Consider the following 16842-nt stretch of genomic DNA (forward strand, 5'->3'; position numbering starts at 1 on the left):
ACCCGGATTGTCTAACAATACTACAAGGCCCGTAGCACGTTGAGAGCAATCATCTCTCTTTTGTCCGATCATTGTAGACTTTGTGTGTGTGTGTGTGTGAGTGAGTGAGTGAGTAGCTCGGGAGTTTAGGCATGTTGGGGGTGATATGAGCAGGGTTGTTTTCAGGCCTTTTTTGGCAGCTTGCCCGCAGACGTCGTAGATTTCCCAGTGCTGCTGCCACTGCTGCCGCTGGTTTAGCCTTGCTGAGCACAGAAGGCCTATTTGGCTGTGGTGGCCGATCATATTAAAGCAATAAGCTGCTTTGAGTGTGTTATTTTAGCTCTAATGGTGAATGGGGTTGTGTGTGTGTGTGTGTGTGTGTGTGTGTGTGTGTGTGTGTGTGTGTGTGTGTGTGTGTGTGTGTGTGTTGGTGTGTGTGTGTGTGTGTGTGTGTGGGTGCGTGTGCGTGCGTGCGTGCGTGCGTGCAGCAGTCAGGTTGTTCTAAGCATCGAGATGCTGGGGGAAAAGGTGGGGGCTCTCACAATGCTGTGGGAAAGGAAGGCGAGCTGCTGCTGTCACATACATCAATGCAGCGCCAGCAGATGTGTCAAACGGCTTCGCGTTCACACCTCCGCGCATACTAGCTTACACACAATAATGTGCAACAAGTGAACAATTACCCCTACACACACACACACACATGTACACACAGTTCCACAGAATGACAAATTATTATTCAGTTGGGTCAAAGTAAATGTGTGAATTTTCCACTGTGGAGGCATGCACATATTTTTACTTTCAGCCCTCTCTGTTATCATGCTGTTATGGGACTGCTGCAGTGATGTTGAGGTTATAAAGATTAACCTCCTCTTTTCTGTGAGGTTTTCCAGCCTGTTTTGAGGAGCCAAGGCTTCCCTCTGTGTTTACCCAGAGGATTACAACCTTCCCCGCTCCTGGAAGCGAAAGAAAGGTCTTGCTACACCTATTATTTGCTCACTGTTCCTAACCATTAAGGACTGAAGAAATAAATATCCAAACCGCAGGGTGGTGGTACATAGCGTCTTTTCCAGTAACCAGCAGGTGCCTTCTTCCCACAAATCGCCCCCCACTCCGCCCACCGGCCCCGCTGCCCCAACGCAGAAAACGGTTTATTGTCATAATGCAGTGGGGGATAAAATATTCCTCCACTCACGGGCCATTTATTTTTTCTAAATGCAGATCGGAACTTTTATTGAATTACGGCTGAAAGGTCGTAATGGCTCCCTCCTGTATGGGTCCGTGTAAATAAGGAAGAGTGAGCACACGCAGAGTGAGCATTTTACTTCCGTTCATAGGTAGGTAAACAGGAAGGACGCTTGGCCGCTGACTTTAGAGGGGGGTGGGTATAAGGAGATGGAGAGACAGAGCCGGATAGACCACAGTGTGGGGGCGCTGGCTGAGCTTCTTGGTCGAGTCAGAGAAAAAAGTTTTCTACTTGCATCATCAGAGTGAATTAAGCGCTGTCTGGGGCCTCTGTAAATAATTTGACAATTCCTGCTGATGTTCTTTCTGGCGTCAGCAAATAAGGGGGGGAATTTTGGTCTGAGTGGATAAAGAGAGGCCATTTCACCCCAAGGCAATTGTGAGTCTGTCTCCGACAGTCATCAACTGGCCCGAGGAGTCGGCATTGCACTGTTGGACAATGTTTTTCTTTTTTCCTATTTTTAGCAAAATCTTGTGCATTGATGTTGCAGCAAGATGACGAGCAGGAAACAGAGAGGGTGAGGGGAGGAGTAAGAAAAATGGAGACAAACAGGGGCATTTTCTTATATATCTCAGTTTAATCTAGGTATTTTGAATCATTAGGTTTTAACATGAAAGCTTAAGCACAAAGGTCTGTGTGTGTGTGTGTGTGTGTGTTAGTGCGTGTGCGTGCAGCAGTCAGGTTGTTCTAAGCGTCGAGATGCTGCGGGAAAAGGTGGGGGCTTTCACAACGCTGTGGGAAAGGAAGGCGAGCTGCTGTGTGTATGTGTGTGTGGCCCTCAAAGGGAGTTGGCCTCAAAGCTTCTAGGTGTGGTTAAGGTGGCAACAGTGGTCAAAGAGCTTCCATCTCATCTTTATGTACCCGCCCACGACAAAAAAACGATGCTTTCATGTCTGTGCAATCACACTTTAATGACTCTGACAGCAACGGCCCTGCAATCACTCATATCTTAGATAAAAAGACATAAAAAATGTCATACAAAAGTTATCACTGGTGGGGACTCCATGACTACTGTAGGATACTGTCCTCATCTGTCACCAATCACAAGCCCCCGAATGTGGTTGAGTGTTTTGTCCTGATACAAGTTCCGCTCTGAAAGCAGCCCAAACCCATTCAATATGCACTGCTGCATTCCAGTGGATTTATCAGTTGACCAATATTTGCTCTTCTTCTAATCACCGAAGCCAAGTATGACGCGTCTGGAGTGACCCGGGGAGGAGGAGTGCCGCAGTCGGCGGCCTCCAGTCACTGCAGACGCCAGAGTGCCATTTCTCTGAAGAATAAATAAATATCCCTTTTATCTGCTCCCATCTGTCTGGGAGTGGTATTGAAAATACAAAATATCCTCTCTAACAAATCATAAATGAGGTGGTCATGAGTTGGATTGTTGAGGCTAGCCACTATTTGTATGTGTGTGTGTGTGGGATTATGTGCGTAGGCTACTATGTCTCCAGGTTATACATCTAGGAGTCATGGTGAGCCATTAGCAGTTCAAGAAAGCACCCAGTGTCAGACATGCCACTGGTTTTCCCCTCCCCTGGCACTGATACACCTGTAGGCCTTTCTTTCAAAGACACCCATCTCCATTTTCAAACATCAAAGTTGCCTTTGAGAGAGCAATTCGCATCGAGGGTGAGCCTTTCATGTGATTTGTGGAGCGCGGGCGGGGCCGTGGGGTCGACTTAAAGAGATGGACGCACCTGGCAGGTGCATGGGCCGAGCAGCCGCACACGCAAATATACACACAACAACGTGCATGCAATCTTTTTTTTGTTGTTAACTTTGCAGAGAGACTGCAATATCACTGGAAAAATAACACAGCAAATGTCATTGTTTGTCTGTTTGCATACTTTGTACAGTCTGTGTGCCAAATGCAAATAGAATCAACCCGCCAACTCCAACAAGCACCCCCCACTGCTGCGACTACCCTCCTCCCCCCCTCAGCCTCAACACCCCCACCACATCCACCTCCACGCCTGCCATTCTCCTCCTCGAGCTGTGTGAACACACCCAGCCGAACAAACAGAGGCAACAAAACACGAAGGCACTTGTGCGATTTTCAGTGGATGCGTGGGCCCGTGGGTGGTAAAGTGTGTGGCCTCCATCTGAATCTATGCAGCTATTAGGTGAACTCTGTGTAATCATGTTTATAGTGGTGAATTCATGTGTGACAATTTGTCTCGTCAGACAAATTGTCACATTGACCTCGTTGCGGTACAACCAGCTTCCTCATCCTACAACACTCAGCAAACAACTGTCTCTCCTCTCCATTTCCTCTAACTTTCTTATCAGCCCGCAGACCTCTGGGTGGGAACGAGAAGTGTCTGAAAGATTCAAATTTTCCGGAGGAAAAAGTAGAATAAATGATAAATACCTACTAGAACCATAAGCTGATTTGTCTGGACAGTTTAACTTGTACAGTAACTTCAGCGTCACATACACGCTTAAACTTTGTTGATTTAATAATTTAATTTAATGATGATAACAGCTTTGAGTGTGTCCTCAGATATTCACAAGCTTATGCCTAAAAATACCAAACTTTGAAAGCTTGAAATACTTTCTTAATCTGCTGTTTTTAGCTTTATTTATTTTCTGCAACTTTATACAGTACAAATTAGTAATTAATCTGTTTTTACAAATCTTTCAGGGAAAATTATTAAATTACATCACATGTAAATACTCTTTTTCTTTATATATTTTTCATAAATATCTATATTTTTTTGAGGCTCAAAAAAGTGACATATTTCCTAAAAGTATTTAACAAGCACCAAATATTTTTGACCAGATTGACCCTATGTGGCAACAGAAATACAAATGACCTCTCCCTTGTGGGTAAATAGGCAGTGGCTGATGTCATGTATAAGTGAGGCAGTGAGAATGACACCATAAATAAAGATGTGGGATTAATTGAGAATAACCCTGCAGGGTGCATCGAGTATGAGCGGCGCTGCGGAGGCATCTGATACCAGCAACAAACAGCGAGGGTCTCAGCACTTAAGTCACCTGCTTTTTTTTTTTTTTTGCATTTCTAACTCCTAATGCTCTCTCTTGTTGTTTGCAGATTATAAAAGCTGCGGCTCAGATAGAAATGGAGAAGGGTTGTTGTTGTTGTTGCAACAACAACTGCAACAGTTGTGTTTCAAGTTTTGGCTTTGACAGAAGTTTGATAATAAAGAATGAAAAGAGGATGGGGGTGGGGATGTGGGGTGACGAATGCCGGATGTGTGATGAGGAAATCAGCAGCTCGGGTGACAAAAATACATTCTGTTCAGGAACTGAACGCTGTCTTGTGTGTTTATATACATTTATTTGCGTGTGAGTGGTGACGTCTAAATACACGTTATTGTGCGTATGCTTGCTCATCTATGTGTCTATTTTACGGCTCAAGTGTTGTCACAAAGCACCCTGTTCTTTGTTACATTGCCGAAGGCGGGCTGCCACTGCAGTCCTGTCCATCAGGTTCTCCCAACTGGATCAGTAAACATTAATAACCCCCACCCCCACCACACCCCCTCGGTGCCAGCTCCTCGGCTGCCAGCCATGCAAATGCAGGCCCTGCACAAAACAGCCGGTAAAGCCCCTGTGCAGGCCTGGGCCCTGCAGCCTTGCCAGCCCGCGGACAGGTGAAGAAAGCAGCCAAAGCTGGCTTCAGGCTGTCTTCAACCAACGCTTCGGCGTGCGGGCGACATTGTGGTGGCATTGTCAGTGAAACATGGAATGGGATCAAAGCAGGGTCGGAATAAATATGTCTCTGAGAATGAGGTTCCTAATGAAAAAATGCTGTTAGTTTTATGCGTTGGCAACGGTGCCTCCCTGCTCCGACTCCGAACGTCGCACAGACGATATAATGTGGTGCCTTGTGGTTAGAGAAGAATCTGAATATTTTTATGGTCCTAATAATGTCTGAATGGTAGTGTGTGTTCCTGTGCTTTGACTGTGCCGGGACACGACTGATATTATTCTCTTCAGAATGTGCCTCTTGTTAAAATGTGAGAGGTCCTTTATCTTGTCTCACAAGTGATTTCTATTTTGAGGCTACGAGTCCTTCGATACACTAAATTGGACTGAAAACTCATCTCGGCCTCAGATCTGACAGCTCCTTCAAACCAACAAAATATATTATACATACACCGTATTTCAAAATGCTTATTCAATTCACTGTGATCAGCTGGATCTGTTTTCACTGCAGACTAACAGGATTTATTATTCATATTTCAGATAAGCTTTGACTGTTACAGCCATTTTAACATTTTCTCATATCAAACAATCTTTGTTTCCTGGAGGTTCTAGTTACTGCATATCAAACACTATATCATATTCAGACTTATTCTTTCAAATCGGCCTTTGCAGAAGTTTATTCTCTGTCATTCTATGAAGTCCCCCTCAGTAACCGTGTAATAGAGTTTAATGGAGCCCTAAATTCCTCCTGCCCTATATTAAACAGTGTCACTTTATAGCACCCAGCACCAGTGTAAAAGTAGCGCGGCCACTCTGACGCCTCAGCTGAAGCCGTAACATGTTCACAGACAGACAGGAGACAATCTTAATGTACACAGTTATTTCAGGCAGAGAAATTCACAGATGCACATGAGAACACATTTATGCACAGGCACACGTGTTCCTTTTTTTTCTTTAAACAAAGGACAGCCAAATTGAAACCATCCACACACACACACACAGACACATACACACACACATACTGTGTTTATTATTATCTTGTCCCTCCCTCCTTTGCTGTACTCTTTTATACCCCTGCAAATAGATTGGCAATGAGGGTGGCGGGGTTGTGCCCCTTCCTCTGTGCCCCTTGGCTCCCTCAGCCATGTATCCCTCCTCATGTGGCACTCGTTCCCACTCTCTCTTCCCCTGCTGTGGTCTGTTTTGACTGTGCGCTAAATCCTCCCTGCACACCCCCCACCCCCCCTCCACCCCCACCCCCTCTGACCACCAGCTATCCACTCATTCAGAGACCTCGAAAAACCCTGCCCACCATAAACACCATCCCTCCATAGGTAGGTCACGAAATCCTACCCATCTCACCTACGCTCATGAAAACCTCATGCACGTCCGGCAGCAACTGACTCATCTTGGTAACGCAACACTGCTCCTCGCCATCCCTCACACCAGCGGAGGCAACAGCAGCATTAAACCACATGAGAATGTAGCTGCGGCTGGATAGTGGCGCTAACAGCTCTAACGTGCGAGGCCTCCCTGCCAGGGCCAACAGGGGCCAGACTCTGCCCTGTGTTAAATCAACGAGCCACTTATGTGGTCGGGCAGGTACGACCCCTCTGACCAGCACTGGGGGAAGGTAGGGTTGAGGGGTGGGTGAGGAGGAGGAGGTGGGTTCCACTGAGCTGAGCCACCTGCGGCTTGGAGACTCACTCAGCTTAGTGGTCTTGGGTTATGCCTGAATTATGCTTTACAGCTTCCTCTGACTATGATCCGTCCCAGTGCCCATGCTGCACTCACACACACACACACACACACACACACACACACACACACACACACACACACACACACACACACACACACACACTTTGACAGACATATACAAACCTACACAACTATACTAGTGAGGACAATGCACTGTGCTGCGTTTCATCTCTGGAGGTTTACCATAACCACAACGTGCCTAACCCCAGCCTTCACCTAGTCTTAATGCTAATCTTAACCCCAAAACCAAGTCTTAACCTCACAATTAATCTAGCACACACACACACACGCGCACACACGACTGAAGTCACGACTGTAATAAGACATTACATTGACCTACATTGATTTCCTTGAGACCTACTCCAACCTTAGCCATAGTTACAACTTGCCTAACCCTGACCTTGACCTTAACTTTAACTTAACCTAAACTTAACCTTAACTTTAAAACATGTCTTCACCTTAAAATAATGAATTAATTAATTAATTTAGTTTATGGGGACTCACTGTTTTTCCCCATAAGGAAGACAACAGATTTAAGTCCTCACAATATAATAATACTACACAAACACACACACAAACACAAATAATGACAATACCCCCAATCTTTCTCTGCACACTTCACAAGATAGTGAATTTTAGCAATCGCAAGAGTCGTGTATGTGCGTGTGTGTGTGTGTGTGTGTGTGTGTGTGTGTGTGTGTGTGTGTGTGTGTGTGTGTGTGTGTGTGTGTGTGTGCGCGTGCGTGCTTGCTAGCGTGCATTGATCTATTACTCACTGCGCGGTTCCCGGGGTCCATCCACGGTGACCTTGATGGCGCGGTGGTACGTGGCCACTTGCGGGGGTCCGGTGAACACGGTGATGGTCAGAGTGAAGCTCTTCCCTACGGCAGATTTAGGAAATTACAGTTTGACTTAGTGATGTGAAAAACAGTTTTCCCTCTTGTTCATATAACAATACTTCGCTTGTTCCGCCTCAGATCATCACCGGCTTTTTATTTTCTTTCGTCCCGCTTTCGTCCTTTAGAATTCAAGAGTTTTTTATTATTATTTTTATTTTAAAGGGGGCCGGGGAGTGGACCACCTCGTTTGATGGCCTGACTGTGGTATATGATTTAGATTATTGGGGGAATGTGTTCCAGATTGTTCCAGAGAAGGCTTACAGCGATAGTTTATTGTTCAACAAGACAGGATCTTGCTCCCATCTGCATCAAAGTCCGCGCACAGAGGAGGAAGAGGGGGAGGAGGGGGAGGAGGGCTGAAGCATTGTGCAAAGGGTCCGATGCTCGTCCTCCAGTTCAGAGAAAGGCGCATCTCGTTAAAAAGAGACTGCGTGGGAAGTAAAGAAAAAAGAAAAGAAAGAAAGGAAAAGAAGAATCCTCGGGTGGGATAATTGACTTCAGAAATGAAAGGTATGGCTCCGTTTTTAATTCGAAGAGAAGCCATACTCAAATCACGGCCGTTTTTAACATTAAAGAGAGATTAAATAGATCAGAGGTGGACCTGAGGGGAATGAAACACATCTAATAGATGAAGATGATTGTTGACATTTTTTTTAAATTTTATTTAAGGTTTTTGTTATTTAGTCTTAAAAATTGAGCGGTTTTGATTCCCTAAACATAAACAAACGCAGCATGTAGGCCCTCCATTAAATACAACACCCTGCAAACAGGCCTGTCAATGCGTAATTATCCTATTATTATTTTTGCCAAAATAAATTGCACAATATCCAATGAAAAAATTTCGACTTTGACATTTTGTCCGATGGTTTCTCCTCCTTCCCTCAGATTTACAACATCATGCCGGTAATTATTTGTAATACCTTGGATTAGGGAATATTAAGCGCTATGGTCACATCGCCACTTGCAGCGCCCCGTGACGCACGCCAGATGTTTCAGATGACACCCGTAGACGTCAGTTGGCACAGTGAGGGCACTCGCCGTACCCGCACATAAATGATCCCACATTTGCGGTTTTAACTTTGTAACAGAGAGCAGGCCAACACCACTGACATACAATAATTTAGAAGCTTGGTTTTTAGAAGCGTAATGGATGGCACTTTACTGAGGGTGCGTCTGTGCCACATAGAGGACTGTTTGTTGACCTATTTAACATTTGAACTTTCAGAAAATAATAAAGAAATGTGCCCTGTTGTTGTTAGGCGCGTAATTGTTGCTGATGGCACAAGCAGAGATTTTGTCATTTTCTTATATTGTGCGTGTGTGTGTGTGTGTGTGTGTGTGTGTGTGTGTGTGTGTGTGTGTGTGTGTGTGTGTGTGTGTGTGTGTGTGTGTGCGTGCGCGCGTCTGAGCTCACCTCGTCCGCTCCTACCCACGAAGCGCAGGTCGTTGAAGCGTGCCACCTGGTTCTTCATCACGGCCGAGGCGTTCCTCAGCTCGGCCGAGTAGTTCTCGTCGTTCCCGGCCATCACGGTGACCAGCGTCCCGTCGGGCACGTCCCCGAGAGCCACGACCTGCGCGCACACACAAGGGAGGAGATGAGAAGCGAACGGTCACCCCGGGTCACCAAACCAAAATGTACACAACTGCGCGCGTAAAAACCGCATCCGGCTCCCATAATATTAAACATGAATATGTTGTTACAGTTTCACCACATCAACAATAAACTGAATTGTGTAGATACCCTGTGAGCTGACACCCCCCACGTTGCCTGTTAAGATTTAAATCTAAATTTAAATCTCTTTTATAAACATTGTGTGTGGCATGCGTTTCATGACCTGACCTGTTACTGCTGATTATTTTCCTTTGATCCAAAGACAAGATTTACGCAAAACAAGACTTATTTTGACACAAGCCACAAATCTTATCAAAATAATTTATAGTGGGCTCCATAAAAATATAGTAATACGCTAATAAAAGTGTAGTTCATATCAAGCTTCCTCTCAGACATTTTGTAATTTCAGGCCCCTTTGCTGCTTTGCAATTTCTGAGGTAATATTGATATTCTGGATTGTGCCGTTTGAAGCTAATGAACGCAAATTCTAAATATACTTTATGGTAATTTAACACGAAAGAAAACTGCAAGTTGCATCAACTAAAAAGCAAAACTTCCAGTCACCATGTATAAATTCAATTAAATGACATCTGTAAAATTTATTTTAATGCTTTAAAATCAGCCTCTATCTCTTGCCTTTTCTCCTGCACTCACTATACTGAAAAAACACTGTGTCCGTCATTAAAATGGAAATATAATGAATGATAATTAGAAGTCATGTATCTTGCCTTGAAAGCCACGGGCAGTGTCTTGTTGCACCTCCAGTGAGACGGCAGCACGGAGCAGAGGAAGTTTGGGCTGTCGGTGCGTACCAGCTCGCCGGCGTGGTCCGCCAGGACGTCCACCACGTTCCTGGTGTCCGGTCGCGACCTGAGGGGCCCCGGGGTGGCCATGGCCCCGTTGCCGTCTACGATCTTACTGCAGGGGAAGGACGTGGAGGGCGGCGTGAACCGTCTGGTGGTGGGCGACTCTACGGGAATATGCATCACAACAGCTTGGGTCAGTGCCACCTGACTGGGTTGTTTGAGAAGAGCAGGACTTTGGGAGAATGAAAATATCTTTCTCCAAACGCCGCTGGTCTCAGAGTCCACTCAGTGTGAGAGCGCAGAGGATGGAGGCGAGTGCGCACGAAGTGTCGGTGAAGAGAGCCTCAGTGTGAGCAGTGCATAGGATGTGTCAGCCTGAGGAACATCAGGGTCGCTCTGTCTCTCACTGACTTCAGACAAAATTACGCACAAAAAAGAACCTCTAAAAGTCTCGTGCTCAGTCTGTCTTCGGTCTTATCTGACGTACACTTGATGGACAACCCCAGCCGCGTGTGGACAATATATCAACACCACAAACTACTGAACTTACTTTGAAAAACACAAGTCAGTCAATCAATCCTAATAAAAGAATTATTGGCGATCAATGATCTGTTGGCACAGGTCAGATAATCCAGACGTGATGCGAAGACTTTTGCCTTTCTCGTCTTTAAAGTTTTTTTCCTGTGAAAGATGATCGCGACTAAAAGAGCAGACGCCCTTCAAACCTCACTAAACTTCACTTTGTAAAAAACAACAACCAAATATTTAAAAATATCTGACTGAAGCACATCTGGGTCCTTTTCGTGCGTAAAAGTTCTCGCAACTTTTATCCTCGTTGGATCTTCCCAGAAAAAAAGAAAAAAAAGTCACTGTGGGAGAAAAGGAAATGTCCCGTGGCTCCAGCTGGATTTCCTTTTTTAAAGTTTAGGTTATCCTTCTTTTTTTTAAATCGCAGGGTTATGGGGCGCGAGAAGGAGCCGTGAGGCTGAACGGAGTGCAGAGTGCTGCGATATTATTTTACCCGAGTCATTTTAGTGTTTAGTGGTTGGGAGTGTGGAGACGAATTCCACCAATGAATGTGCAGGGCTGGGCTTTCATCGGACCAATCAGAGCCTCCCGCTGCTCCTTCTGCAACTGTTGTCACACACACACGAGCTGAGCTGTTGATACATATCTGTGCCTTTCTATCTGCTTGGCTTTATATATATGATTTATATATAAATAGAGAGAAACATTACACGACTGGGTTTGGTTGGAGGGATGTTTGGTTTAATAGAACTGCTGAATAATTAATGAAAATAATATCAATTGATTTGACATTGTAGCCAATAATCATTACGCACTGTTGGGGAGATTGAACGCAACTATAGACGTGTTAGCCATTAAATGCAATGGCTTTAACATGTAAAAAAAGAAATGATAATATTGCTTTAGTGCAGAACAACCTCTTTGATGAGATTATGAATAGTTATTCTTACATGAAACTGTCTTTAACTGTGTAATAACAACATGAAATGCAATTGATCCAAAGCAGGATTTTGACACAGGCCTGTGGTTTCACTCCCATTAATTCATTTTGAAAAGCTATTATACATCTGATGGCTTCACACCTCCGCAGGTAAATGCCTTCTTTTCATGAAGGGAGGAGATTATGGGGTTATGAGACAGATTGGTATCGCTTTAATTGGCTGAAGTGGATAAAATAAGAAAATTAAAGCAAACAGGCAAATGTCTTTATATTTTTTCCACATCAAACGACGCAACGGATTAATAAACTGCGTGTGCCAGAGGCTGAATTCATCAGGAGCCATGAAATGCTGAGGGTTACGTCAAATGACGGCACACCCTGCACAGCTCCTCCGCCGTGCTGCTTCCTGACACTAGTTGGCGCATTTGCCTTTTCAATCGCTGTCAGCTCCGAGTGTGAGGCAGACATTTCACCTCTGCACAAAGAGAGAGAGGACGAAACTTCCATCTGTGGCTCTCACCCTCCGAATACATTTCTGCTTAAAGTCAATTCAACGACAGTTATGTTAGTGATGCAGTTCTCGTCGCTGAGAGAACCGGAGACATATTCATTTTTATTTTTGGCCTGAATCATAATCAAGTTAATTATTATTGGGAAATGAAATTATTTATAAATTCAGAGACAGTTATTCGTTTATTGACAGCACACCGAAGCTGTGTGAAGGACGAGACTTGACATTTTCATCTTTAAATTCAACATTTAGAAATTGTAATTATTTATTCCTGTCTTTTACTATAAATGCACGAGTCATTTTATGAAACATTAGAAGTCCTGATAGTGTTTGATTATGACACTTTTTGAAATTATTAAGAAAAAAAAGGAAATGGAAAGAAATAAGTTTATAAAACAATGAATACAAAAATAAACACAAAACAAAAATGAAATGACATCTGACTCAGTGTCATTAATGCAAACATGAAATTCACATTAAAAGAAATATTGATCAGGATTTTCGTTCATGCGCATTTTAAAACGCCTTCAATCAACCAATCAATCAATCGACTTCTCATCCTAATAACCGGACAACGTGTTTCATTTCTGCGTGCGGTGGTTTTTATGTTGTTTACTCGCACGAGGATAAATGAGGTGCTGTTAAGTGGCGCGAGGAGTCATCGGAGTGGCTTTAGATTTTTTTCCACACAACTTCCTCCTGAACGTTATGATCCCAGAACAGAGAGAGTTTCAGAGGAGAGATTCAGAAAGTTGGAAAAAATAATAATGATATAAATCATAAAAACTGAGAATTCCTATTTTGTGTAAGTGTGAAAATAAGATGTGGATTCTAAATGTTTATTTCACTGTAGCTGTTAGTGTGGGATCAAATTTGTCCTAATAAAATCACACTGTCACTGGTGCTTTGTCAGCATGCACCACCAATGCTTAAAGAATCATTCACACAAGTAGAAAACAAAATACAAAAAGTGCCAATAAATATTAGTTCTACAAATCTTCTCTTCTTATTCTCGTCTTCTTCATTCAAAAAATGTCTCTCTTGAGGTCACATGAATATTAACCTTGTTGAACACTGACTCTCATTGCTTGTGAGGTGGACATCAAAACATTATTTTATTTTTATTTTATTTCAGGCATTAAAATATTCTAATTTAAGAAATAAAGATATTAAAAATATTTAAATCATGATAGTAAGGCCATCACTATCATCCTCTGAGTTTAGAATCAGATTCATCTAACAATGACAACACAGCCAAGTTGGTGGAATCATTTTTTGGCACAGCACGGAGAAGCTCATCTCAACATGAAAAATAACATAGACATGGCCATAGATGGTGACACTACACACAATGACCCTACAATATGTGGACAGGACAATATCACCTAGGGCAACATCAGTTCGGATGACAACAGATCTTCCTCCACTACAATCCAAGGAAAAGAAAAACCTCATGTGAGTCAGTTCTGGGGTTTTTGATTGGAAACCGATGGAAACTCTTAAAAAATCACAGAACCTTGTTTCACAGTCCGATCACTGTGTTACAGCAGCAGTGAAATCTCTTCAATCCTAACTACAAAAAAATAAAAAAAGTCATGTCTGATCAGATCAGCTATCATACGGCCTCTATTTTGAGTAAAGCTCGACTGGGACAATGACAATGCCCGTGATATTTTAGTCGTCCTCCTGCCCTAGTTCATTATTAATATGTGACCACATGCCTCGGCTAGATACCCTGCCCGGCTGTAATGTGCGCTCCGGGCGCCTGTCACATTTAGACCTCTGCATTTCAACATGCAGTTTCTACAGTTTCAGCCGCACAGCCATTGAGGACAGAGGCCGTCGTGGCCCTGAACGATTTTTAATGATCCGGGGTGGGCTGAGCTTGAAATCAAGACAGAACTCCTGGAGGATATGTGAAACCCCGGACCCACCTCAAATAGGCCTCAGACATACTCGATTCTTATACCATTCAAGAGCGAAAAGAATACTGAGCCTTCTGATGAAAATCAAGAAATCACATTGTTGTTCACTGATGGGTCACTACATGAAAAATAAGGACTGAGAGAAACCAGGAAGTCTTACAGCACCACGGTCAAACACAGTGTCAATTGGGACTCTGGTGAGACCTGAATACATTTACAGAATGAGTTCTAAATATAAATCATAAGGTTCCTCAGAGTGCAAAGATCAATCATATTTGTGCATAAAACCAATCCCCAGTAACTTCAGGTTTAATGTGTGAAGAGTCAGATTGTAAAGACTAAAAGGAAGAGTATGATCCCAATGAGCGGAGGGACCAGTGGAAGCCTCTGGGCTCTGTAAACGTATACCTGCCCCTAAGTGCCACCCACACAGCTTTCAGTGCCACTTAAAAGTCACTTTGAAGATGGGCACAGGCTCAGATACGTGGAGATCCCTTCTTTCTTTTTTTTTTGCTGAATATGATCTATTAGCCTGTGTAAACTCCCAGGCTATTTTCAGCCGCGCACACATAAGCCCTCGGATGGGTAGCTATTCATTTGGAAATGGGGGCTCTATGGGGGCAATTAGAAATAGTTTGAGGTTCGGCGATGACATAAGACAAAGATTTCTATCTTTAGAGGAGCTGTGGCGGTCACACATTTCTGTACATTCACAAATTACAGGGCGAGCGCTGGCCCTCAATCCACCGAATGCATTCCTTCCGAAAAGTGTCTGCTCGGATTTCAGCCGGGGGTTTTCTGCTCAGTGGAAATATGAGTGTTCTGAATGGACGACTTCTATGAAATGGAGTTTTATTCCTCTCGGATTAAATTAGCTCTACTTTGGGGCTTGGGGTATTTTTTTGTATGAATGATGAATTCTGCGGTGGCTGTGGAACGCCAGGCTTGTTTACCGTTCCCTCCCTTTTTTTGAACCATAGCTCCCTATGAAATGGACTTTTTCTGCTTGATATGACAAGAGTGTCTGTGATTAGACTTTCAAGCATGATGTAAGTCACCAAAACCATTTGTGCCAGTCCCCTCAAAGCCAAATCATATTCTAGCGTCTAGCGAGTGTTTATATACACAAGTATATGGAGAAACTTTTAAACAACAGTGAGTGGGTACAGACTGTTTGGGTTTCGGGCTCTCGCTGCTCTGATCGCTGATTCCCTCTCAAATTTTGATTACATAATGTGTCAGCACATCACAACTGGTGGTCAGTTTTGTCCATTTTGATGTTCAGACAAGAAAATAGGAAACACATTGAACAGTTTTGATCACATCAATTCTTGTGTTATGTTTCTGTCCACCAAGACTGTCTGTGTTAGTTTTAATGATCTCTGGAATTCATTTGTGCAATCAAGCTTTGTTTTAGCTCCTCCTGATCCTTAGAAAACTTTATTTCAATTTCCGTACTTCTATAGTTTGCCCTTTATAATGCTTTATAATATATCCAGTTGTCAGGTCCTAATCTCAGATCCTTGAAGGCATTTAGAGTATACACTAAAGTGATTAGGAGGATGGTGACACCTCCAAACCCAACAACTAATTACTTTGTGAGCACGATGAGCTGAAATGCAGCAGTCACCATGCAGAGGAGACAATGAGAGCATTCATTTCATGCATCTTTAATACTCTGCTTACATTTATAAAAGGTGCAGAGCGGAGCCAGGGGCTTATTAAAGCCCTACGAATCAATTGAGCAGCATAATGGCTGCTGGGGGACGACTTCGACTATGTTTTTATTTCTGTCTGCTGAATGTAAATGGGCTTCTTAAAGGCTGCATTCATTTTTCAGGCACGTATTTGTCTATCAGACACTTCATTTCATACTGAACACATTATGGGAGTGGGTTTGGTAATGGTGCCACTATGTTTCCCAATCTACTGAAAGCACTTTGCTTGAGTATTCCCTTTATATGATACTTTACACTTAAAGCCAGGGTTGGTAATCCTGGAAAAGCTAGCAAGGGCAGGCAACACTTTGAAAACACGCCTCTGATGCTTCTTGTCCCCTCCCATCGGCCCTCTAATAAAGCTGCGCCCCAAAAACACACAAACTTAAGCCCCTTTTCCACTGGTCAAAAACCCCACTGACATCTGGCTTTTGTCTGTAAGAGAATGGATTCAATCGACATTCACTCCCGGGACAAATTAATCTGCTGTAGAAAAGGGTTTTTCTGGGCTCTGGCTCCACTCAGCAGTAATGGAATCCTGACACCCAGGTGAATGCGCTAATTTGGCAAGACAGCGAGGTGAGAGAGCACCTCAGTTGTTGGTGCGTTTGTGATGTTGAACATGATGCACACGGAAAAAAACAGGCAAACTCCTCTACTGGAAATGTGAAAAGAGTTTTATGGCTTTATTGAGCGGGTTTACCTGCATTAACAAAACTTGCTTATTTTGGTGTGAAAGAGGCATAACTTCGGGCTATCGTCTCTGCTTCAGCGGCGTATGTCTCTCCAACCGAGGACTCTGGTCATGCACAGTGAGAGCATGGGCAGGGTGCACAAAAGAAGGCATGTCGTTTCGTGGTCAGATTGGTTGTGTTTATTAGAGGGCCACAGGCTTTTTAATTATTTTCGGCTTCATTTATTGATGGCTATTGGGACGTGAAGAGGATTTTAACAAATATGATGAAAAGCATTTCAAAGAAATTACCAACCCTACCTTTAATTGTCACTTACATTTCAAAAAGCAAATATTGTATTTTCTACTCTACAACGTTTATTTGACAACTATTACAACTAGTTATTTTCCAGCTTTTACATTTAGAAAATACATGTGATAAGCCTAAAATATAACTTATCAGATGGTTTTATGTCGATAACCACTCAAGGCCCAAAGAATTGAAACTAGCCAATATTTTAAGCACAGATAGCACAGAGTAGTCCAAAATGATGAAGACAGAAGCAGAG

At 43.4% G+C, this 16842-nt stretch overlaps 1 protein-coding gene across 4 annotated transcripts in view; it reads right to left on the reverse strand.

Moving 5' to 3' along the window:
* Positions 1-16842, reverse strand: part of runx3 (RUNX family transcription factor 3) — a 50404-nt gene that overhangs the window by 20700 nt on the left and 12862 nt on the right. For all 4 annotated transcript variants that reach the window (XM_034575739.1, XM_034575738.1, XM_034575736.1 and 1 more), the window contains exons 3-5: positions 9901-10142; positions 8975-9131; positions 7438-7542 (exon numbers count right to left, since the gene is read on the reverse strand). In XM_034575739.1, the coding sequence (XP_034431630.1) occupies positions 7438-7542; positions 8975-9131; positions 9901-10142 (504 nt within the window). The remainder of the gene's footprint in view (positions 1-7437; positions 7543-8974; positions 9132-9900; positions 10143-16842) is intronic.

Source organism: Hippoglossus hippoglossus, chromosome 22 (assembly GCF_009819705.1).
Source record: "Hippoglossus hippoglossus isolate fHipHip1 chromosome 22, fHipHip1.pri, whole genome shotgun sequence".
Taxonomy (NCBI): Eukaryota; Metazoa; Chordata; class Actinopteri; order Pleuronectiformes; family Pleuronectidae; genus Hippoglossus; species Hippoglossus hippoglossus.